This window comes from Carcharodon carcharias, chromosome 12 (genome assembly GCF_017639515.1).
Source record: "Carcharodon carcharias isolate sCarCar2 chromosome 12, sCarCar2.pri, whole genome shotgun sequence".
Taxonomy (NCBI): Eukaryota; Metazoa; Chordata; class Chondrichthyes; order Lamniformes; family Lamnidae; genus Carcharodon; species Carcharodon carcharias.
This window is the reverse complement of record NC_054478.1, coordinates 144,232,869-144,258,110: the sequence shown is the minus strand read 5'-3', so window position 1 is coordinate 144,258,110 and position 25,242 is coordinate 144,232,869. Positions and strand designations below refer to the sequence as shown.

General features: G+C 50.6%; 2 protein-coding genes across 2 annotated transcripts in view; both read left to right on the top strand.

Moving 5' to 3' along the window:
• Positions 1-7,151, top strand: part of tmem237b (transmembrane protein 237b) — a 34,785-nt gene extending 27,634 nt beyond the window's left edge. The window contains exon 13 of the mRNA XM_041201649.1: positions 4,787-7,151. Coding sequence (XP_041057583.1) covers positions 4,787-4,851 — 65 coding nt within the window. The 3' untranslated portion in view covers positions 4,852-7,151. The remainder of the gene's footprint in view (positions 1-4,786) is intronic.
• Positions 7,152-13,566: 6,415 nt separating this feature from the next.
• Positions 13,567-25,242, top strand: part of LOC121285168 (cytochrome P450 20A1) — a 36,394-nt gene continuing 24,718 nt past the window's right edge. The window contains exons 1-4 of the mRNA XM_041201419.1: positions 13,567-13,733; positions 21,005-21,054; positions 22,144-22,310; positions 22,780-22,925. Of these exons, the coding sequence (XP_041057353.1) occupies positions 13,662-13,733; positions 21,005-21,054; positions 22,144-22,310; positions 22,780-22,925 (435 nt within the window). The 5' untranslated portion in view covers positions 13,567-13,661. The remainder of the gene's footprint in view (positions 13,734-21,004; positions 21,055-22,143; positions 22,311-22,779; positions 22,926-25,242) is intronic.

The following is a 25,242-nucleotide window of genomic DNA, read 5'->3' as shown; positions in this document are numbered from 1 at the left end:
AAGGATATGGGGAGTGGACAGGAAAGTGGAGTTGAGACAAAAGATCAGCTTTGGTTATTTTGAACAGTGTTGCAGGCTCGATTGGCCTTATGGTCTACTCTTGTTCCTCATATTCTTACCAAGACTGCTTACTTCCACCACTGTAATATTGTCCATCTCTGTCCTGCCTTAGCCCATCCACTCCTGAAACTCACATCCATAATTTTGTTAATTCCAGACTCAATTATTCCATTGTCTCCCATTTCCCACTCTATCTAAACTTGAACTCATCCAAAACGTTGCTGTCCTTATCCTAACACGAACCAAGTCCTAATCATATATCACCCCTGTGCTCGCTGACCCACATCGGCTCCCAGTCAAACAACGCTTCAAATCTGTCCACAGCCTCACCCCGCTCCATCGCTGTAACCTCCTTCAGCCCTCTAACCCTCTGAGAGTTCTGCATTCCTCCAATTTTGGCCTCTTGTGCATCTGTAACTTCCTTCACCCCACCATTGGCAGATTTAGGAATTCAGGTTTATCCAAAGAGTGGTGAGTGTGGAACTTGCTATCACAGGGTTGAGGTGAATAGTACAGATGTGTTTAAGGGGGAGCTAGATAAAGACACGAGGGAAAAAGGAATGGAAGTTTATACTGTTAGGGTTTGATAAAGAGGATGGGAGGAGGCTTCCATGGAGCTTAAATGCTGGCATTGGGCCAAATGGCCTGTTTCCACGATGTAGGTTTCTATGACAGTCCGTTAGCTAGGCCACACAGAAATTTAGATGTCCATGGACAAGGTTTGTGTATTGCTCAAGTCTAAGCACTCAAAAAAAAAATTGAAATTGAAAACAGTGCACTGGAAAAACTCAGCAGGTCTGGCAGCATCTGTGGAGAGAGAAACAGAGTTAACTTTTTTTTGGAAAAATATACTTTATTCATAAAATATCTGGAAGGACATTACAAAACATTTAATCACCATCACAAAAAGTGCAATCAGATTCAACTTTTACACATGGATCACGAGGTGCTTCAATACAACCAATGAAAATTACAGTTATTTTTCAATAAGGTCATTACAGACAATCAGACAGTGCAATGGTATTGGAGTTATCAACATACATCATATTGCACTCTGAGGTGTTTCAATACAATTATAATACAATTAATATTCAATGCATACATTCATTGTGAGCTGTACAGCCCAAGGGGCTCTGAACAATTCCCAGCCCCAGCACTACGGCAGAAGGGTCTTAGACAGCGACCTCGTTTCAAGTCAAATATGACTCTTCTTTGGAACTAAAGGCAGGTAGAAATGTGATGGGTTTTATACTGTTGAAAGGGGGTGGGGGAAATAGAACAAAAAGAAAGGTCTGGGATAGGTTAGAGGGTGGGAGAGATGGAATGACAAAGATGACATGGAACAAAGGGCACAGGGAGTTATAATGGTAATAGGTCCAGAGCAGGTGTTAATGGGAAAATAATGAATAGCTCTGTCTGAAAGCAAAAACATGAAAACAAGGTACAGAGTGCCCCTTGGCAAAGAAACAAGTTAAAATGAAGGAGAGTTCATGGTTTGAAGTTGTTGAATTCAATGTTGAGTGCAGAATCTGTAAAGTGCCTAAATAGAAGTTGAGGTGCTGCTCATCTAGTTTGCATTGAGTTTGACTGGAACATTGCAACAGGCCAAGGACAGAAATGTGAGCATGACGTGGACTATAAGATTCTGTCCAAGGTCATTGCCAATCGGATCAAGTCCGCTCTGGAATTGGTGATCTACCCTGACCAGACCTGCACTGTGCCGGGCAGGAAGATCTCTGACAGCCTCGCGCTACTCAGGGATACGATTGCCTATGTACAGGACAGGGGTGTGGACACCTGCCTCATCAGCCTGGATCAGGAGGAAGCCTTTGACAGAATATATCACACCTACATGGTGGATGTGCTCTCCAAAATGGGGTTTGGGGAGGAAATTCACAATTGGATCCAACTGCTCTACACTAACATCAGTAGCGCAGTCTCTAACCATGGATGGAAATCAGATAGCTTTCCTATTAAATCTGGAGTCAGGCAGGGCTGCCCTCTCTCCCCTGTCCTGTTTGTGTGTTGCATAGAACCCTTTGCTGAGTCCATCAGGAAGGATTGGGGCATAAGAGGAGTGACAATCCCAGGCAGTGGAGGCACTCAGGTCAAAGCCTCCCTGTACATGGACGATGTCGCCGTCTTCTGTTCGGATCCGCTGTCGGTGCACAGACTGATCCACATCTGCGACCAGTTCGAACTGGCCTCAGGAGCCAAGGTAAATCGTGGGAAGAGCGAGGCCATGTTCTTTGGGAACTGGGCTGACCGATCCTTTGTCCCCTTCACTGTCAGGGCTGACAGCCTGAAGGAGCTGGGGATATGGTTCGGAGGGACCGGGGCATGCATTAGAAACTGGAAGGAGCGAGTGTCTATGGTGAAAAGGAAACTGGGCATGTGGGAGCGATGCTCCCTCTCCATTGCGGGTAAGAACCTGGTCATCAGGTGTGAGGCACTCTCGCTGTTGCTGTACGTGGTGCAGGTCTGGCCCATTCCACACTCCTGCGCGATGGCGATCACCCGAGCCATCTTCCGCTTTATCTGGAGGTCGAAAATGGATCGTGTCCGCAGGGACGCAATGTACAAGCCTCTAGATAAGGGGGGGAAAAAACGTGTCCAACATGGTCCTCATACTGATGGCCACCTTTGTGTGCGGCTGCATCAAGCTGTGCGTATTCTCTCGGTACGCAAACACCAAATGTTACTACGTGCTGAGGTTCTACCTGTCCCGGGTGTTGCAAAGGATGGGTCTGGCCACGCTACCGCGGAACGCTCCAAGTAGTTGTACCACCTGTCCCTGGTGGGAAAATTTATGCAGGGAAACACCTTTGACCACAAGTCCATCAGGCAGTGGTCGGCACGTAACATCTTGGAGGTCCTGTGGGAAAAGGAGAGGGTAGATTTTGTCGGATGGTTCCCCGAGCAGACTGTCAAAGTCATTTGGCAGAATCCCTCATCGCCAGAACTTTCCAACAAGCACCAACACGTAGCTTGGCTGGTGGCGAGAAAGGCCCTCCCTGTCAGATCCTTCCTACACGCCAGGAGTCTCACTCCCTCTGCACATTGCCTTCGAGGTGGCTGTGGTGGGGAAGAGACCGTTGTTCACCTCCTTGTTGATTGTGCCTATGTAAAGAAGGTCTGGAGAGAGATGCAGCGGTTTCTGTCGAGGTTCATCCCGAGCAGCTCTGTGACACAGGACTCTGTGCTCTACGGGCTGTTCCCAGGGACACACACCGAGACAAACATCAACTGCAGCTGGAGGATCATCAACTCGGTGAAAGACGCTCTTTGGTCTGCCTGAAACTTGTTGGTCTTCCAGCACAAAGAGTTGTCCCCGACCGAGTGTAGCAGACTGGCACATTCCAAGGTCCAGGACTACGTGCTGAGGGCCGCACTAAAGCTTGGGGCAGCTGCCGCAAAGGCTCAATGGGGAAGGTTCGCTGTCTAAGACCTTTCTGCCACAGTGCACCGAGGGGCTGGGAACTGTTTAGAGCCCCTCAGGCTGTACAGCTCACAATGAATGTCTGCAGTGAATATTAACTGTATTATAATTGTATTGAAGCACCTCATAGTGCAACATGATGTATGTTGATAACTCCAATCCCATTGTCTGATTGTCTGCATTGACCATATTGAAATGATTGGAATATTCATTGATTGTATTGAAGCACCTCGTGATCCATGTGTAAAAGTTGAATCTGATGGTACTTTTGTGATGGTGATTTAGAAATGGTTTAGAATGTTCTTCCAGATATTTTATGAATAAAGTATCTTTTTCCAAAAAAAAAATGTGAGCATGAGAGCAAGATGGCGAATTGAAATGGCGAGCGACACGAAGGTCACGGTCATGCTTGTGGACTGAGCAGGAGGTGTTCTGTAAAGCCAGACTGCATTTGGTCTTCCCAAGGTAGAGGAGACCACATTGTGAGCAGCAAATACAGTCGACTAAATTGAAAGAAGTATACAAGTAAATCGCTACCTCACCTGGAAGGAGTGGGGCCTTGGAAAATGAGGACCAAGGAGGTAAAAGGGCAGGTGTTACACCTCCTGCGATTGCATGGGAAGGTGCCGTGGGAAGGGGATGGGGTGATAGAGGAATGGACCCAGGTTTCGCGGAGGAAACGGTCCCTTCCAATGCTGACAAGCGAGGGGAGGGGAAGTGGTGTTTGGTGGTGGCAGAAATGGCAGAGCATGATCCTTCGAATGTGGAGGCTGGTGGGGTAGAAAGTGAGGACAAGGGGAACCCTATCACGGTTCTGGGAGGTGAAGGGGTATGCACAGAGGTTCGGGAGATGGATTGGACATGGTTGAGTACCCTGTCGACCACACTGGGAGTTGATTCCTCAGTTGAGGAAATGTAAGACATGTCAAGAGGCGGCATTGTGCCGGGTAGCATCATCAGAACAGATGCAACGGAGACAGAAAAACTGGGGGAAAAGAATAAAAATAAGGGCAACCAAAGGCAGCTCTAGAAATCCCATTACCTTGAACTACCTAATGTTTCGTAAGAAATGTACTACAAGAATATTATAATATGAAGCATGGGGCTTTGCGTCCATCAAACATTTGTCCAATTTTTGCTATAATTAAAGAACAGGGGAAAATATAACCCAGAATGTCAGGTTATCATCTGGCTGATATCGTCTTTATGGGCTGAGCCTTTGTTACTGAAATGGAGTCTCTTTGTGAACAGCTCACATTGCACTAAAGTTTTCACTTTCCTTTGCAGAATCGGAGTTTGGACCACACATGAATGACGTGGTTGAACCTGATAAAATCAAAGCGCAAGCATAAAATGGTGTATGGAACATTAGATCTGAATGGTCTGACAACAGGGTCCTTTTGTATAGCTCTCTGTGATAAAATTATGGGGTACAGATGTCCATTCATATGTTTTACCCCAAAGACAACCTCCAAACATGTTGCGTTGAAGTTGAAAGCATGTCCACATCAAACATTATAGCTCTCCGTTGTCCAATATGAGAAATAGTACCGTAGATGTCAGCATATAAGTGGACCTTTGAAGCCTCAAGTCCCTCCAAAAATGGGGGTTGACTCTTACATCAAGTATACAAGAGAACCACCGACATGGGCACGGGTGTGGATGGTTGTCATCCGCCACATACCCTGCTCTGTGTGGCTATGTCTTAAACTTCCATGCATCATCACAACACAGCTGTATCAGCTCCTTTATCCCTTGCACCTACTAAAAGGTGCCAGTAAACGAAACATTCATTTAGTGGTGAAAAACTGATGCTGACTACTAATGCGAGTATGGCATTTTGCTGATAAGTGAGACAGGTGGTCGACCTATCCGCCGAGTATATCAAAAACATGGTTTTTGGGGCTAAAGAAATGGGGTCATCTTGTAATGCTGGGTCAACTTATACACCACGATCTACGGTGATATTAGTGGATTGGGTGTCGAGTAGAGCTACACACTGTCATTAGTACCAGGCACCGCGTTCAGATGCAGGTCGGGCTGATGGAATGGGAATCTGTTTTGCCAGTATCAGTCCAATTTTTTGTAGTGCTACCATTTAAAACTGCACGAGCTGCTACCAACTTTGTCATCTTCGAGAAGTTATCAGAACAGCTTGTGTGCGGAAAATGGTTAAAAATATCACATTGATGCAATAAGGGAGACAGTTCTGAGACTGGAATGAAGAACGTTTTTAGGACACTGTAACTCTCATGTTACCTGCCCCGGGAATGTCTGATGGGGACAGTGTAGAGGGAGCCTTACTCTGTACCTAACCCTGTGCTCTTCTTGCCCTGGGACTGTTAGAAGGAACTTTACTCTGGATCTCACCCATACTATACTGCCCAATGTTCAGTGGGACAATGTAGAGGGAACTTTACTTTCGATCTAATCTGCCACAAATGTGAAAGTCCTTCCACATTCCCCAGCAAAGTTAGTAGAAGGTACAGAACCCAATGCTGAGTGACAGTTTAAGTAGCCTGCCCTTCTCAAATGTGCTTTGGCAGCTCCCTAATAGAGAAAGTGGAATGAGTTGAGGCTCAGAGTAGGAGAGAGAAGCAGAAAGCTGCTATCTTCAATACCTACCTCAAGTGAGTGTGTCGGCAGCTGGTCACAGCAGGAGTGATAGTTGCCAGGGGGCAGTCCACATGTTAGACTAAGGAGCTAGGGAAGTTCCATTGCCTTGAGGTCTCTGAATAGGGAGAATGATGCAGCAGGTTGCAGTACAGCATGCCCCTTATAAAGTCCAGCTGAATCGCCCAGCCTCTGAGCCCCATTCACTTTTGAATATGAATCATCTATTTTGAATGAAAAGAATTTGTCTTCAAAATGACTTCTCAGATGGATTCTCCTTTGGGGCTATCTTGGCCATAACCATTAAACTGCAGGGCCGTGCCCCCAGACATTCCCATATACCTCTAGTTACTGATATCAACAGAGCTTGAGATTGTGATTTAGAATTTATCCACCAGTGTTAGGAACAGCTACCCTTCCAAACCTCCAGGCCCACTAAGTTACTGCAAGGAAAAACGGTAAATAATATAGGCAACACATAGGACTGAGCAATCTGGCTGAATAGCTGAGAGTCTGATTTAGTCCAGCGGTTGCTTTTGAATTTCTTATTGTTGGAAACTGTCAGCCGTGGCTCAGTTCTTTGTACATTCACTTGTGAGTCGGAAGGTCATGGGTTTGAGTCCCACCCCAGAAACTTAAGCTGATACTTCAGTGCAGTACTAAGGGAGCGCTGCACTGTCAGAGGTGCCTCTTTTTGGAATAGATGTGGAACTGCCCTCTCAGGTGGTCTTGAAAGATCCCACAGTATATTGAAAGAAGAGTAGGGAGTTCTCCTAGTCAACATTTCCCTCCCAATTGACATCACAAACAAATTGGCCATTTATCTTCTTAATGCTTGCTGTGCACCAGCTGGCTGTTGTGTTTTTTACACTACAACAGTGACTTTAATTCAAAAGTACTTAAATGGCTTTAAAGCTCTGTGACTCCCTGAGATTGTAAATGCAAGTTCTCGTGTCTCTCCCATTTTTGTTTGAAATATGCGCTGTACTATCACGACAAAACAAAGCATTTGAATTAAAATATTAATCCTTTGTGATTTCTTCATGCTTCAGATGACTACTTCTTTCTCCAACTTTCTCCTCCTTGTCCTGAACAATAGATTGGAATTTTTGCCCAGAGTTCAGTTCTGTGGTCGTCAGTAACCTTCTGGCCACTCTGCACCCTGTTTGGCAGGACAGTGTCTGCATGTAGTGCCTGACCCTGATCCTGTCAGCTGATGGCCATGTGCACTGTCTAAAAAGGGTCACCGATAGAAAATCTGGTTCATAATTTTGGTACAAAGCTTTTTTTTTTAATTCATTCACAAGATGTGGGCACCGCTGGCTAGGCCAACACTTAGTGCCCATCCCTAATTGCCCTCGAAGGTGGTGGTGAAGTGGCTTGCTGGGCCATTTCAGAGGGCTGTTAAGAGTTAACCACGTTGCTGTGGGTTTGAAGTCATAGGGGAAGGATGGCGGATTTCCTTCCCTGAAGGATATTATCGATCCAGAATTGTTTTTACAACAGCCTGATGGTTTCCCGGTCACCGTTATTGACTCCGGCTTTTTATACTCCAGATTTTGTTTAATGACTTGAATTCAGGTTCCCCAGCTGCCATGGTGGGGTGTGAACTCGTGTTCCTGGGTCCAAATGCAGGCCTCTGGATTATTAATTGAGTAACGTATCCACTAAACTGCCCGTACCACAATGCCGAAACCAGACACGGCACTCTAACCAGTCACGGCACTCTGTGACTGCAACTGTTGCCTCTGGGTTATAGGCTGTGGATTGGCGGCTTGGCTGCACATAAAGCAGCAGGTCCGACAAGGGACACGGAAGAAAGGAAGGTCAGAGTAACCTCACTTAGCATCACGTTTTAAACAGAATGGCCAAAGAATCGTTACAGCACAGCAGGCGGCCAATCGGCCCATCACGACTCCCCGAAGGAGCGATTCATGTGCTGCCACTCCCCCCCACGCTCCCCAGCATTCCCCCTTTCTCAGATATTTAGAAAATGTAGAAAAATTTACGGCACAAAAGGAGGCCAATCTGCCCATCGTGTCTGCACTGGCCAAAACACTAGCCACCCAGCCTAATCCTATTATCCAGCACTTGGTCTGTAGCTCTGGAGGTTACAGGACTTGAGCTGCATATCCAGACACCTTGTAAATAGTTGAGGCTTTCTGTCTCTACTACCCTTTCAGGCAGTGAGTTCCGAACCCCTACCGCCCTCTGGGTGAAAAAAGCTTTTCCTCAGCTTTCCTCTAACCCTCCCAATCACTTTAAATCTACGCCACTGGTCACTGACCTCTCTGCTAAGGGAAACAGGTCCTTCCCATCCACTCTATCCAGGCCCCTCACAACCTAGTGCGCCTCAATCAAATCTCGCCTCATCCTCCTCTGTTGCAAGGGAAACAAACCCAGCCTGTCCGATCTTACCCATGGCTGCAATTTTCCAGTCCTGGCAACATCCTCATAAATCTCTTCTGTATCCTCCAGTGCATGAATGATGTAGCATATCCCTGTTTCTAAAACTTATAATCAAACTGTCATGTGCAATCTTAAAATTAGAACTAGGCCACTCAGGAGTGAAATGATGGAGTATTTTTTCACACAAAGGATAGAGGTAATCTAGAACTCGCCGTCAATTGGAATTTTCAAGGCTGTGATCAGTTGGGTCAAGAGTCATGGAGCAAATGGAGTCGAGGTACAGATCAGCCATGATCTGATTAGATGGCAGATCAGGATCAAGGGGCTGTATATCCTACTCCTGTTCCTAATTTCCTGGAGCGGTGAAGTGGGAGTGTGCAAAATGAGAAATACAGTTCCCCACGACAAGCCTGACAAAATCTATTGGAACAAGGAAGGAAATTAAATCTGAAGAGGAGCGAATGCTGCAGGTTGCCACAAGTGGTATTAAAGGTAAACGGAAAGCTTTCAGCTACACACATCCTGGGGACCAGGAACCTTCTCAAAGGACAGGTGCTTGCCGAAGATTATGGGGATTTCGGACGCGCAAAGGGGTGCTTTCACCCCACCCCATGGCCTCGATGGACTGCTTCCATTCACCCATCACTCCTGTGTTGACATTCTCTCCCCCCACCCACCCCGACCCCCACCTTGCCTGCCAGCAACACTTTGTAATAACTCACCAATTTTCACTGATAGGCTGGGACACCAAGGGACTGGGAAATTGACAGGCTGGGATTAGGACATGGATAGACATAGTATTAGGGTGCTGAGAAATTGGGATTGGGACATGAACACACTGGCATTAGGATACTGAGACACCCAGAATTAAGACAGAGATTCCTTTACTGATTAAAAATCTGTCCATCTCCACCTTGAATATACTTAACGACCCAGCTTCTACAGCCCTCTGCGGTAAAGAATTCCACAAATTAACTACCCTCCAAGAAGAAATGCCTCCTCATCTCCTTATTTAAGTGGGTGACCCGTTCCTCTGAGATTATGTCCTCTGATCCTAGACTCTCCTACAAAGGGAAACAACCTTTCAACATCTACCCTGTCAAGCCCCCTAAGAATCTTATATGTTTCAATAAGGTTGCCTCTCATTCTTCTAAACCCCAGTGAGTACAGGCCCAACCTACTCAAACTCTTCTCATAAGAAAATCCCTCCATACCCGGAATAAACCTAGTGAGCCTTCTCTGGACTGCCTCAAATGCTAGTATATCTTTCCTTAGATGTGGACCAAAACTGTTCACAGTATTCCAGGAGTGGTCTATCTAGCACGTTGTATAGTTTTAGCAAGACTTCCCTATTTTTTAACTCCAATCCCTTTGAAATAAAAGCCATGGACAGACTGGGATTGGGACAGTGAGAAACGGGATTGGGCCATGGACAGGATGGGATTGGGATAATGAGAGACATGGACAGGCTGGGATTGGGATAGCAAGAGACTGGGGATTGGGATACTGAGAGACCAGGATTGGGAGGTTGAGAGACTGGGATTGGGACATGGAGAGATCTGGGATTAGGAAACTGAGACCTGAGATTGGGACAGTGAGAGACCGGGATGGGATGGGGACAGTGAGAGACCTGGGATTGGGATGGGGACAGTGAGAAACCTGGGATTGGGACAGTGAGAAATCTGGGATTGGGGACAGTGAGAGACCCGAGACCGGGATTGGGACAGTGAGAGACCTGGGATTGGGATGGGGACAGTGAGAAACCCGGGATTGGGGACAGTGAGAGACCCGGGATTGGGATTGGGGACAGTGAGAAACCCGGGATTGGGACAGAGAGACCCGGGACCGGGATTGGGACAGTGGGAGACCTGGGATTGGGATGGGGACAGTGAGAGATCCGGGATTGGGGACAGTGAGAGACCCGGGATTGGGATTGGGGACAGTGAGAGACCGGGGATAGGGATACTGAGAGACCGGATTTGGGAGGCTGAGAGACTGGGATTAGGAAACTGAGACCTGAGATTGGGACAGTGAGAGACCAGGATTGGGATGGTGAGAGACCCGGGACCGGGATGGGGACAGTGAAAGAACGTGACCGGGATGGGGACAGTGAGAGACCTGGGACCGGGATTGGGACAGTGAGAGACCCGGGAATGGGATGGGGACAATGAGAGTCCCGGGATTGGGATTGGGGACAGTGAGAGACCCGGGATTGGGATTGGGACAGTGAGAGACCCGGGATTGGGATTGGGGTCAGTGAGAGACCCGGGAATGGGATGGGGACAGTGAGAGTCCCGGGACCGGGAAGGGGACTGTGAGAGTCCCGGGATTGGGATTGGGACAGTGAGAGACCCGGGATTGGGATTGGGGTCAGTGAGGGACCCGGGATTGGGATTGGGACAGTGAGAGACCCGGGATTGGGATTGGGGACAGTGAGAGAGCCGGGATTGGGGACAGTGAGAGACCCGGGATTGGGATTGGGACAGTGAGAGACCCGGGATTGAGGACAGTGAGAGACCTGGGATTGGGATTGGGGACAGTGAGAGACCCGGGATTGAGGACAGTGAGAGACCTGGGATTGGGATTGGGGACAGTGAGAGACCTGGGATTGGGGACAGTGAGAGACCCGGGATTGGGTTTGGGGACAGTGAGAGACCCGGGATTGGGATTGGGGACAGTGAGAGACCTGAGATTGGGGACAGTGAGAGACCCGGGATTGGGATTGGGGACAGTGAGAGACCCGGGATTGGGATTGGGGACAGTGAGAGGCCTGGGATTGGGGACAGTGAGAGACCCAGGATTGTGGACAGTGAGAGACCCGGGATTGGGGACTGTGAGAGACCCGGGATTGTAGACAGTGAGAGACCCGGGATTGGGGACAGTGAGAGACCCGGGATTGGGATTGGGGACAGTGAGAGACTTGGGATTGGGATTGGGGACAGTGAGAGAACTGGGATTGGGACAGTGAGAGACCCGGGATTGGGATTGGGATTGGGGACAGTGAGAGACCCGGGATTGGGGACAGTGAGAGACCCGGGATTGGGACAGTGAGAGACCCGGGATTGGGGACAGTGAGAGACCCGGGATTGGGATGGGGACAGTGAGAGACCTGGGATTGGGGACAGTGAGAGACCCGGATTGGGATTGAGACAGTGAGAGACCTGGATTGGGATTGGGGACAGTGAGAGACCCGGATTGGGGACAGTGAGAGACCCAGGATTGGGGACAGTGAGAGACCCGGGATTGGGGACAGTGAGAGACCCGGGATTGGGACAGTGAGAGACCCGGGATTGGGGACAGTGAGAGACCCGGGATTGGGATGGGGACAGTGAGAGACCTGGGATTGGGATGGGGACAGTGAGAGACCTGGGATTGGGGACAGTGAGGGACCCGGATTGGGATTGAGACAGTGAGAGACCTGGATTGGGATTGAGACAGTGAGAGACCTGGATTGGGATTGGGGACAGTGAGAGACCCGGTTTGGGGACAGTGAGAGACCCGGGATTGGGATTTGGGACAATGAGAGACCCGGGATTGGGGACAGTGAGAGACCCGGATTGGGAACAGTGAGAGACCCGGGATTGGGTTTGGGGACAGTGAGAGACCCGGGATTGGGATTGGGACAGTGAGAGACCCGGGATTGGGGACAGTGAGAGACCCGGGATTGGGGACAGTGAGAGACCCAGAATTGGGATGGGGACAGTGAGAGACCCGGGATTGGGATTGGGGACAGTAAGAGACCCAGGATTGGGGACAGTGAGAGACCCGGGATTGGGGACAGTGAGAGACCCGGGATTGGGACAGTGAGAGACCCGGGATTGGGGACAGTGAGAGACCCGGGATTGGGATTGGGATTGGGGACAGTGAGAGACCCGGGATTGGGGACAGTGAGAGACCCGGGATTGGGACAGTGAGAGACCCGGGATTGGGGACAGTGAGAGACCCGGGATTGGGATGGGGACAGTGAGAGACCTGGGATTGGGGACAGTGAGAGACCCGGGATTGGGGACAGTGAGAGACCTGGGATTGGGGACAGTGAGAGACCCGGGATTGGGACAGTGAGAGACCCGGGATTGGGATTGGGGACAGTGAGAGACCCGGGATTGGGACAGTGAGAGACCTGGGATTGGGGACAGTGAGAGACCCAGAATTGGGGAAAGTGAGAGACCCAGAATTGGGATGGGGACAGTGAGAGACCCGGGATTGGGATTGGGGACAGTAAGAGACCCAGGATTGGGGACAGTGAGAGACCCGGGATTGGGACAGTGAGAGACCCGGGATTGGGGACAGTGAGAGACCCGGGATTGGGATTGGGATTGGGGACAGTGAGAGACCCGGGATTGGGGACAGTGAGAGACCCGGGATTGGGACAGTGAGAGACCCGGGATTGGGGACAGTGAGAGACCCGGGATTGGGATGGGGACAGTGAGAGACCTGGGATTGGGGACAGTGAGAGACCCGGATTGGGATTGAGACAGTGAGAGACCTGGATTGGGATTGGGGACAGTGAGAGACCCGGATTGGGGACAGTGAGAGACCCGGGATCGGGATTGGGACAGTGAGAGACCCGGGATTGGGACAGTGAGAGACCCGGGATTGGGGACAGTGAGAGACCCGGGATTGGGATGGGGACAGTGAGAGACCTGGGATTGGGATGGGGACAGTGAGAGACCTGGGATTGGGATGGGGACAGTGAGAGACCTGGGATTGGGATTGAGACAGTGAGAGACCCGGTTTGGGGACAGTGAGAGACCTGGGATTGGGATTGGGGACAGTGAGAAACTTGGGATTGGGATTGGGAGGATGGGAGACCCGGATTGGGATTGGGGGACAGTGAGAGACCCGGATTGGGATTGGGAGGCTGGGAGACCCGGATTGGGATTGGGGACAGTGAGAGACCCGGATTGGGATTGGGATTGAGAGACCCGGATTGGGATTGAGAGACCCGGATTGGGATTGAGAGACTCGGATTGGGATTGGGAGGCTGGGAGACCCGGATTGGGACGGTTGCTATGGCGATGGGGCTCGGGGTGGGGGCGGGGCCGGAGCCGGGGACGTGTCCGGACGGAGGGTGAGGCCGGGGTCAGAGTGGGACCGGGATCAGGATCAGGACCAGGACCAGGACCAGGACCCAGTCACTATGCTGGACTTCGCCATATTTGCCATCACCTTCGTGGTTCTCCTGATCGGGGCCGTGCTCTACCTGTACCCGGTAAGGGAAGCGGCCTGTCCCCGTCCCCGGGCCTGGGCACGGGCACCGAGCCCCGGCCTTTCCTGTGCAGCTCCCCGGAGAAGCTGCACTGCCTCTGGGCAGGACTCCCGGCCCCGCTCCAACCGCCCCGGTCTCTAACCCCCCTCCTCCCTCAATTACCCCCCCTCCACCTCCCATTACCCCCATTCCCACACCCTCCCCCTAATTGCCCCCCCTCCCCCCCAATTACCCCCCCTCCCCCCCAATTACCCCCTCCACCTCCCATTGCCCCCATTCCCACACCCTCCCCCCAATTAACCCCCTCCCTCATTACCCCCTCCCCCCAATTACCCCCTCCCCCAATTAACCCCCTCCACCTCCCATGACCCCCCATTCCCACACCCTCCCCCTCATTATCCCCCTCCCCCAATTACCCCCCTCCCTCATTACCCCCCTCCCCCAATTACCCCCTCCACCTCCCATTGCCCCCATTACCTCCCATTCCCACCCCCTCTCCCCAATTACCCCACTCCCCCTCCCCCCAATTACCCCCCTCCCCCTCCCCCAATTACCCCCCTCCCCCTCCCCCAATTGCCCCCCTCCCCCTCCCCCCAATTACCCCCCTCCCCCTCCCCCAATTACCCCCCTCCCCCTCCCCCCAATTACCCCCCTCCCCCTCCCCCCAATTACCCCCCTCCCCCTCCCCCCAATTACCCCCATCCCCCTCCCCCAATTACCCCCACTCCCCCTCGCCCCAATTACCCCCTCCCCCTCCCCCCAATTACCCCCCTCCCCATTACCCTCCTCCCCTCCCCATTACCTCCCTCCCCTCCCCATTACCCCCCATTCCCACACCCTCCCCATTACCCCCCATTCCCACACCCTCCCCATTATCCCATTCGCCCCCTTTCGCACAGCCTCACCCAATTCTGACACCCTATCCCCATTACTGCCAATTCCAACACCCTCCCCCCTTACCCCCAGTTCCCACACCCTCCCCCCTTACCCCCAGTTCCCACACCCTCCCCCATTACCCCGATTCTGACACCCACCCCAATTCCCACACCCTCCCCATTACCCCAATTCCGACACCCTCCCCCTTACCCCCAATTCCCACAGCCACCCCTTAACCCCAATTCCCACACCCACCCCCTTACCCCCAATTCCCACACCCACCCCCTTACCCTCAATTCCCACACCCTCCCCCATTACCCCGATTCTGACACCCACCCCAATTCCCACACCCTCCCCATTACCCCAATTCCGACACCCTCCCCCTTACCCCCAATTCCCACAGCCACCCCTTAACCCCAATTCCCACACCCACCCCCTTACCCCCAATTCCCACACCCACCCCCTTACCCTCAATTCCCACAACCTTCCCATTACCCCAATTCCCACACCCTCCCCATTACACCCCATTCCCACACCCTCCCCATTACACCCCATTCCCACACCCTCCTTATTACCCCAATTCCCACAGCCTACCTATTACCCCCCATTCCCACAGCCTCATTACCCCCCATTCCCATGGACTCCCCATTACGCCCCATTCCCATGGACTCCCCATTACCCCCCATTCCCACACCCTCCCCAATTCCCACACCCTGTCCCCATTCCCCCCATTCACACAGACTCCCCCAATTCCGACACCCTCCCCCCATTACCCCCAATTCCGACACCCTCCCCCACTTGACCCCTATTTCGACACCCTCCCCGTTACCCCCAATTCCAAAGCCCTCCCCGTAACACCCAATTCCCACAGCCTACCCCCATTTACCCCCAATTCCCACAGCCTCCCCCCATTACCCCAATTCCCACACCCACCCCATTACCCCCATTCCCACACCCTCCCCATTACCCCCATTCCCACACCCTCCCCATTACCCCCATTCCCACACCCTCCCTATTACCCCAATTCCCACACCCTCCCTATTACCCCAATTCCCACACCCTCCCTATTACCCCAATTCCCACACCCTCCCTATTACCCCAGTTCCCACACCTTCCCCATTACCCCAGTTCCCACACCCTCCCCATTACCCCAGTTCCCACACCCTCTCCCCCCTTACCCCCAATTCTGACACCCTCTCCCCCCTTACCCCCAATTCTGACACCCTCCCCCCTTAACCCCTATTCCGACACCCTCCCCATTACCCCTCCAATTCCCACACCCTCCCCATTACCCCAATTCCCACACCCTCCCCAATACCCCCCATTCCCAGCACCCTACCCATTACCCCAATGCCAGCCCCCTCCCCAGTAACACCCAGTTCCCATAGCCTCCCCCCGTAACACCCAATTCCCACACCCTCCTCATTACCCCAATTCCCACACCCTCCTCATTACCCCAATTCCCACACCCTCCTCATTACCCCAATTCCCACACCCTCACCATTAGCCCCCATTCCCACAGCCTCCCCAATACACCCCATTCCCACAACCTCCCCATTACCCCCCATTCCCACACCCTCCCCATTACCCCCGATTCCCACACCCTCCCCATTACCCCCCATTCCCACACCCTCCCCATTACCCCCCATTCCCACACCCTCCCCATTACCCCCCATTCCCACACCCTCCCCATTACCCCCCATTCCCACACCCTCCCCATTACCCCCCATTCCCACACCCTCCCCATTACCCCCCATTCCCACACCCTCCCCATTACCCCCCATTCCCACACCCTCCCCATTACCCCCCATTCCCACACCCTCCCCATTACCCCCTATTCCCACACCCTCCCCATTACCACACCCTCCCCATTACCCCCCCATTCCCACACCCTCCCCATTACCCCCCATTCCCACAGCCTCCCCATTACCCCCCATTCCACAGCCTCCCGATTATCCCCCCTTCCCACCTCCCTCCCCATTACCCCCAATTCCCACCTCCCTCCCCCCAATTCCCACAGCCTCCCCATTATCCCCCATTCCCACAGCCGCCCCATTACCTCCATTCCACAGCCTCCCCATTATCCCCCATTCCACAGCCTCCCGATTATCCCCCCTTCCCACATCCCTCCCCATTACCCCCAATTCCCACACCCTCCCCAATTCCCACACACTACCCCCATTCCCACAGCCTCCCCCAGTTCCGACACCCTCCCGCCATCTTACCCCCAATTCTGACACCCTCCCCCCATTACCCCCAATTCTGACACCCTCCCCCCATTACCCCCAATTCTGACACCCTCCCCCATTACCCCCAATTCCGACACCCTCCCCCCTTACCCCCAAATCCGACACCCTCCCCCCTTACCCCCAAATCTGACACCCTCCCCCCTTACCCCCAATTCCAATACTCTCCCCCCTTACTCCCAATTCCGCCACCCTCCCCCCCTTACCCCCAATTTCGACACCCTCCCCTCGTTACCCCCAATTCTGACACTCTCCCCCTATTTTGACACCCTCCCCCCCATCCCCAATTCCGACACCCTCTCTCCCCCTTACCCGCAATTCCGACACTCTCCCTCCCCTTACCCCCTATTCCGATATCCTCTCCCCCCTTACCCCCAGTTCCAACACCCTCCCTTCGTTACCCCCGATTCCGACACCCTCTCCCTTTACCCCAATTCCCACACCCTCCCCCCGTTACCCCCAATTCCCACACCCTCCCCCCCGTTACCCCCAATTCCCACACCCTCCCCCCGTTACCCCCAATTCCGACACCCTCCCCCCTTACCCCCAATTCCGACACCCTCCCCCTTACCCCCAATTCCAACATCCTCCCCCCCTTACCCCCAATTCCAACACTCTCCCCCCTTGCCCCCAATTCCAACACCCTCTCCCCCCCTTACCCCCAATTCTGACACTCTCCCCCCCTTACCCCCAATTCTGACACTCTCCCCCCCTTACCCCCAATTCTGACACTCTCCCCCCCTTACCCCCAATTCCGATACCCTCTCCCCCCTTACTCCCAATTCCGCCACCCTCTCCCCCCTTACCCCCAATTTCGACACCCTCCCCCCCCATCCCCAATTCCGACACCCTCTCCCCCCCCTTACCCGCAATTCCGACACTCTCCCCCCCCTTACCCTCAATTCCACCACCCTCCCCCCCCTTACTCCCAATTCCGCCACCCTCCCCCCCCTTACCCCCAATTCCAACACCCTCCCCTCGTTACCCCCAATTCCCACACCCTTCCCCCGTTGCCCCTAATTCCCACACCCTCCCCTCGTTAACCCCAATTCCCACACCCTCCCCCAATTCCCACACCCTCCCCCCTGTTACCCCCAATTCCCACACCCTCCCCCCTGTTACCCCCAATTCCCACACCCTCCCTTGTTACCACCAATTCCCATTGTTAATCCCCTTACCCAAATTTACATTGTCGGCTGCCCCTTATTCACCAAACTCACTATTTGTTGACGTGTTTGAGAATTTTTCATTTATAATTTTGTCCTTTGCTTTAATCATCCTACTACATGTTAACACAACCCATTTGTGAGTTCCTTCAGTTGTGTATAATACTGTTGGCTGTCGTGGGTGACAGATGAGGGTGGCACACACTGGGGTTCATTTGGCTGTCGTGCAAGTCCCGGCTGATGTGAAGTTCCCAGGTTTGATAATAAAGACAGAAAATGCTGGAATAACTCAGCAGGTCTGGCAGCATCTGTGGACAGAGAAACAGAGTTAAAGTTTCGAGTCCATGTGACTTCTTCAGAGCCATGCAATCACTTATTGTCACTTATTTCAGATTCAAGCATCCGCAATACTTTGCTTTTGCTTTTATTGCCAGGTTTGATCCCTGTTCTATGCTAAGATGATCCCACAGGGAGTTAATTGTTAACCCTTCACCAAATTCCCCCACGCCCCAATGCAGTTACCAGGGGTAGACATTAGCTTGGGTTACTGCTACTTCCAGTATCTGTTGCTAAAAAGTGCACATATATTTGTGTATATGTGGGTGAACGAACTATGTGGACATGTGTTTGTGTCTGAGTGTGTGTGCAAACTGTATGAGCAATTGTGTTCCTGTAAAGTGACTACATGTGTGGGAATTTGAACTGTGCTTTGTTCATCACCGGCTAGGCCAGCATTTATTGCCCATCCCTAATTGCCTCCAGGCCACTGCTGTGGGTCTGGAGTCACATGTAGGCCAAACCAGGTAAGGCAGATTTCCTTCCCTAAAGGGGTATTAGTGAACCAGATGGGTTTTTATGGCAATCAACAATGGTTTCATGCTCACCATTAGACTTTGAATTCCAGATTTTTATATTGAATTCAAATTTCACCACCTGCCGTGGTGGGATTTGTACCTGGGGGCCGGGCATTACCCTGGATCTCTGGATTACTAGTGTCCAGTGACAATACCACTACACCACCACCTCCCCAAGTATGTCTGCCTGTATGTACATGCTTGCAAATATGTCTGTACGTAGGAAGAGTCAGATTTGTCTTGGGTCCTTTCACATTTCTTATACATGAATTAAGCTGTATAACAGGTGCTGCGGCAGCAGAAGGCTGATACCCTGACAGCAGCTCCCCATAAATAATTTGCAGTCAATTCATCTAAAATACCTAATAATGGCTCCTTATGTGCGAGCATCGGAAATCATCAATTGCCATTGACTGATGAGCCACTTTGCATAGCTCAGCAATCGAAGATTAGTATCCAGCTATTCACTACATGAGCTGTAACAGCAGTTTGCTTCTACTGAATGGCTAATTGCTTGAAATTTTGTGTACAGATTGAATAAGTTAAATGTGTCCTGGAAATGCTCAGTACTTGAAGAACGTAGGAGCAGGAGTAGGCTGTTTGGCCCGTCAAGCCTGCTTCCCCCATGTTATTAGATCATGGCTGATCATCTACCCCAATGCCACTTTCCTGCTCTGTCCCCATATAAACAAAATAAGTGACAGTCATTTGCTGCCTCAGGCAATGCCTTGACCAATCAGGGTTAAGCTGCCTGGTTTAAATTTCAAACAATGCTTGGCAGTTAACTGTCAGTCACCATCAATGGTGCATTCTCCATGGCAACACCATTTGTCAAACAATCAGCACCCTCTTCACATTCAGTATAAATTGTTGTTTCCCCCTTAGATTTTATTTTTGCGAGTGTCCTGATGAGTGCAAGGCGAAAAGCTTAGACATGTCTCTTTTACAGCAATACAAAATATAGTACAGGTGGGCACAGTATGGCTCCCTATAACACTTGGGTACAGTGCAGGTGGGAGCAGGTCTGTCTCTGTATGACACTGGGGTACAGTACAGGTGGGAGCAGGTCTGTCACTGTATGACACTGGGGTACAGTACAGGTGGGAGCAGGTCTGTCACTGTATGACATTGGGGTACAGTACAGGTGGGAGCAGGTCTGTCACTATGACATGGGTACAGTACAGGTAGGAGCAGGTCTGTCATTGTATGACACGGGTACAGTACATGTGGGGACAGGTCTGTCACTGTATAACACTGGGGTACAGTACTGGTGGGGACAGGTCTGTCACTGTATAACACTGGGATACAGTATTAGTTGGTGCAGGTCTATCACTGCAACACAGGCACAGTACTGGTGGGGACAGGTCTGTCACCGTATAACCCTGGGGTAATGTACTGGTGGGGACAGGTCTGTCACTGTATAACACTAGGGTACAGTACTGGTGGGGACGGGTCTGTCACTGTATAACACTGGGGTACAGTACTGGTGGGGACAGGTCTGTCACTGTATAACACTGGGGTACAGTACTGGTGGGGACAGGTCTGTCACTGTATAACACTGGGGTACAGTACTGGTGGATACACTCTGTCACTATTACACTGGGTTACAGTACTGGTGGATACAGGTTTGTTCCTGTATTACACTGGGGTACAGGGTTACTGGGTACCTGTAACACCCAGATTATTAAAAATTGCTGTACAAATATAAGTACTACCAAATCATAACTGCACCCTGCACTGTTGTCCATTTGTTTCCATTAGCTCCCGAATATGAGTGATGATTTGATGCTTTCGCAGGAACTTTCCAAGAATGGCAACAAAGGACCTGTTGTAAACCTCACCTATTGTCCAGAAAATAGAACCCCGAGCCTGATCGCTATTCAGGGATCGCTGCTGGATCATATGTGGTTGCTGAGTGATGACCAGTTCCAACTGGCCTGTGATTCTACTTGGAATCAGATAACCTGGCTGCGGTCAATATACCCTCCCTCAGGAAGAACGATGTGGGAATAAATCCTTTCTTTATCCACATCGGGTTTGACATGTGCTGGGGGAGTATGAGCGTTTGTCGTGTGTAGTTTCTCTTCAGTTGCTTTCTCTTGGATACTCATTCTGTGTTTTTTTTGCCCTAGGCATCCAGGCAAGCGTCTGGAATCCCAGGGATGGCGCCCACGGAGGAGAAGTAAGTCAGCCTTTGCTCTGTCAGCCTGAAGTTTTGCTAATAAGAATAAAGGAAAGACATTTATACTGCACCTTTCGTGACCTCAGATGCCCCAAAGCCAGCCAGTGAAAATAAGTTACAATGTAGGAAATAGGGCAGCCAATTTGTACACAGCAAGATTCCACAAACTGCAATGAGATAATGACCAGATAATCAGTACTAATGTTCGTTGAGGGATAAATAGACCGCCAGGGAGAACTCGCTCTCTTTCTCAGAATTGGTACCATGGGATCTTTTACATCTGACTTTTTTTTCCATTCAGGGTGTGGGCTTCACTGGCTGGGCCAGCATTTATTGCCCATCCCTAATAGCCATTGAGCAGATGGTTTTGAGGCACCACCTTGTACTGCTGCAGACTGGTGTAGATACACACACGTTGTAGGAAGGGATTTCTAGGATTTGGACCCAGCGACTGCAAAGGAACAAGTGATATAGTTCTATGTCGGGATGGTCCGCGGCTGGGAGGGGAACTTGCAGGCTCTGGTGTTCCCATGTATCTGCTGCCCTTGTCTGTCCAGATGATGGAGGCCATGGGTTTGCGAGATGCTGTCAGAAGCCTTGTCAAGTTGCTGCAGTGCATCTTGTAGCTGGTAGCATCGCAGCCACTCTGTGCCAATGGTGGGGGGGACTGAATGTTGAAGGTGGTCAATGGGACACCAATCAAGCGGGCTGCTTTGTCCTGGATGGTGTCGAGCTTCTTGAGTGTTGTAGGAGCTGCACTCATTCAGGCAAGTGGGGAGTATTCCATCACACCGCTGACTTGTGCCTTGTAGATGGTGGACAGGCTCTGGGGAGTCAGAAGGTGGCTCACTTGCTGCATATTTCCCAGCCTCTGACCTGCTTATATAGTCACTATATGTGGTTGGTCCAGTTATGTTTCTGATGAATGGTGCCCACCCCACCTCCCCCCCCACAAAAAAAAAACACCCCGGGCCTGTCCCACCCCCCAACCCGGTCCCATCGACCCCCCACCCCCACCACTTCCCCTGCCCCATCGGCCCTCACTCCCTGCTGCGACTTTAACGGCAACTATCTATTTTTATTCCACAGGGATGGAAATCTCCCAGATATTGTGAGCACTGGGAGCCTTCATCAATTCCTAGCCAATCTCCATGAAAAATATGGATCACTTGCATCCTTCTGGTTCGGGCGACGCCTGGTGGTCAGTTTGGGCTCCGTAGACCTCCTGAAGGAGCACATCAATCCAAACCGTACCTGTAAGTGCTGCGAATGTTTTATACACAGTCAGGACAGACCATCAGGAGGTAGCCACCTCCTGATTGGATATTAGGGAACCTGTCAACACTTTGAAATCATTTGGCAATTGAGTGATGGATACCCAGGACTCAGTTACAGGGCGAATCTAATGGAGAGGGTTGGCGGGTTTATATTTTGAATAACAGATATCCAGCAGTGAGTTATAGGGTTTGAGAGATTGATATAAACATACTTGGCCCCTTACATTTTCCATTAAGAGTCACTGTATAGTGTATGGGATCACTACCTAACCCAGGGTCACTGAAGTAAATTACATGGCCTGACTGCTCTCCTGGGAGTTAGCTCTCATTACAGATCAGGGCTCAAACCAGCTTTTAATCCTATACTGGTCTCTGAACAACCTATGGAAAAGTCAGGTTAACCCAGCTAATTTTTTTATTTTACAAATTTCTTATCCCTCCTGTCTAGCTGATCCATTTGAGACAATGCTGAAATCCTTACTGGGATATCAGTCTGGCTTTGGAGGCAATGCTGCTGAGAGTCATGTGAGGAAGAAAGTTTATGAGACAGGAGTGAACAAAGCCATCCGAAGCAACTTCGCTGTCATACAGAAGGTAACCAGATTCATGCGTTCAAACTGTCCTGCTCACCTTTTTCATGCTCTGCCAATCTTTCTTATCTTGTTTAAATGTCTTTCCAATTTTCTCCTTCCTTAAAGAGGTTGGCTGCCACTGGTTAATGTTCTGTTACAAGAAACTGCATCTCCTCGTCCTTCTTGCCCTGCCTGCAGCCTTTGACACCGTTGACCACGCCGTGCTTATCCAATGCCTCTCCACTGTCGTCCATCTGGGTGGGACTGCTCTTGTTTGGCTCCATTCTTATATATTGAACCGAAGCCAGAGTATCACTTGGAGTGGCTTCTCTTCCTGCTCCTGCACATAAATCCAGTGTCTCCCAAGGATCCATCATTGGTCCCTCCCTATTTCTCATCCACTCGGCCTCTCATCCGCTGCCCCTCGGTGACATCATCTGAAAACACGGCTTTAGTTTTCACATGGACACTGACGACATCCAGCTGTACCTCACCACCACCTCTCTTGACATCTCCGCTGTTGCTAACTTAGCAGATTGCTTACCCGACGCCCAGTACTAGATGGGCTGAAATTTCTTCCAACTAAACATTGGAAAGACTGAAGCCATTGCCTTCGATCCCTGCTACAAGCTCTGTTCTCTAGCTACTGACTCCATCCCTCTCCCTGGAAACTGTCTGAAGCTGAACCAATCTGTTCACAATCTCAATGCCATCTTTGACTCCAGGGTGAGTTCCTGACCACATATTTGTATCATCACTAAGATCGTCTATTTCCGCTTCCATAATGTTTCCCAACTCCATCCCTGCCTCAGCTCATCTGCTGAAACCCTCGCCCATGTCCTGTTACCTCAAGACTTGACTATTCAAATACACTCCTGGCTGGCCCCCCACATTCCAACCTCTGTAATCTTGAGCTGCAGCCACTGTCCTAGCTCTTGTACCAAGTCCCCTTCACCCAGCGACCCTGTGCTCACTGACGTACATCAGCTTCTAATCAAGCAACACCATAATTTTAAAATCCTCATTCTTGTTTTCAAATCTGTCCATGGCTTCCCTATCACTGTAATATCCTGCAACCCAACAATCCTCCAAGATATCTGCACTTCTCTAATTCCGGCCTTGCGTGTATTCCCTATTATAATCGCTCCACCATGAGTAGCCATGGCTTCAGTTTCCTGGACCCTAAGCTCTGGAATTCCCTCCCTACACCTCTCCGTCTCTCTACCTCACTTTCCTCCTTTAAGGCACTCCTTAAAACCTACCTCTTTGACCAAGTCTTTGGCCGTCTTCCCTTATATCACCTTAAGTGGCTCAAGTGTCAAATTCTGCTTGAGAACGCTCCTCTGATTGGCTAACCAACAGAAAGCAGAGAGTCGGGATAAATGAGTCTTTTTCTGGATGGCAAGCTGTAACTAGAATGGGGTGCTACAGAGTTCGGTCATTGGGCCCCAATTATTTACAATCTATATTAATGACTTGGATTCAGGGATAGAAGGTACTACAGCTAAATTTGCAGATGATACCAAAAAAGGTGGGAAAGTAAGTTGCAATAAAGAAACAAGAAATTTACAAATGGATATGGACAGGTATGGGCCAAAATTTGGCAGATAGAGTTTTATGTGGATATTTTGGTTGGAAGAATAAAAAGGCGACTTATTATTTAAATGGAGAGAAACTTCAGAATGCTTCAGTGCAGAGGGATCTGGGTGTCCTCGTGCATGAATCGCTGAAAGCTAGTATGTAGGTACAGCAGCTAATAAGGAAGGCAAATGGAATTTTGACATTTATTGCTAAAAGAATAGAGTATAAAAATAGGGAAGTGTTGTTGCAACTGTACAAGGCATTGGTGAGACCGCACCTGGAGTACTGTGCACAGCTTTGGTCCCCTTACTTGAGGAAGGATGTAGTTGCATTGGAGACAGTTCAGACGAGGTTCACTAGATTGATTCCAGAGATGCGGGGCTTGTCTTATGAGGAGAGATTAAGCAGTTTAGGCCTATACTCGCTAGAGTTTAGAAGGATGAGAGGAGATCTAATTGAGGTATATAAGATGCTAAAGGGGATAGACACAGTAGACGTGGAGTGGATGTTTCCCCTTGTGGGGCATTCTAGAACGAGAGGCCACAGTTTTAGGCTAAGGGTTGGTAGATTTAAATCAGGGATGAGGAGAAATTACTTTTCTCAAAGGGTCGTGAATCTGTGGAATTCACTACCTCAGGGTGCAGTGGATGCCAGGACGCTGAATAAATTTAAGGAGCAGATAGACAGATTTTTAATTGGTAACGGGTTGAAAGGTTGTGGGGAGAGGGCAGGAAATTGGAGTTGAAGCCGATATGAGA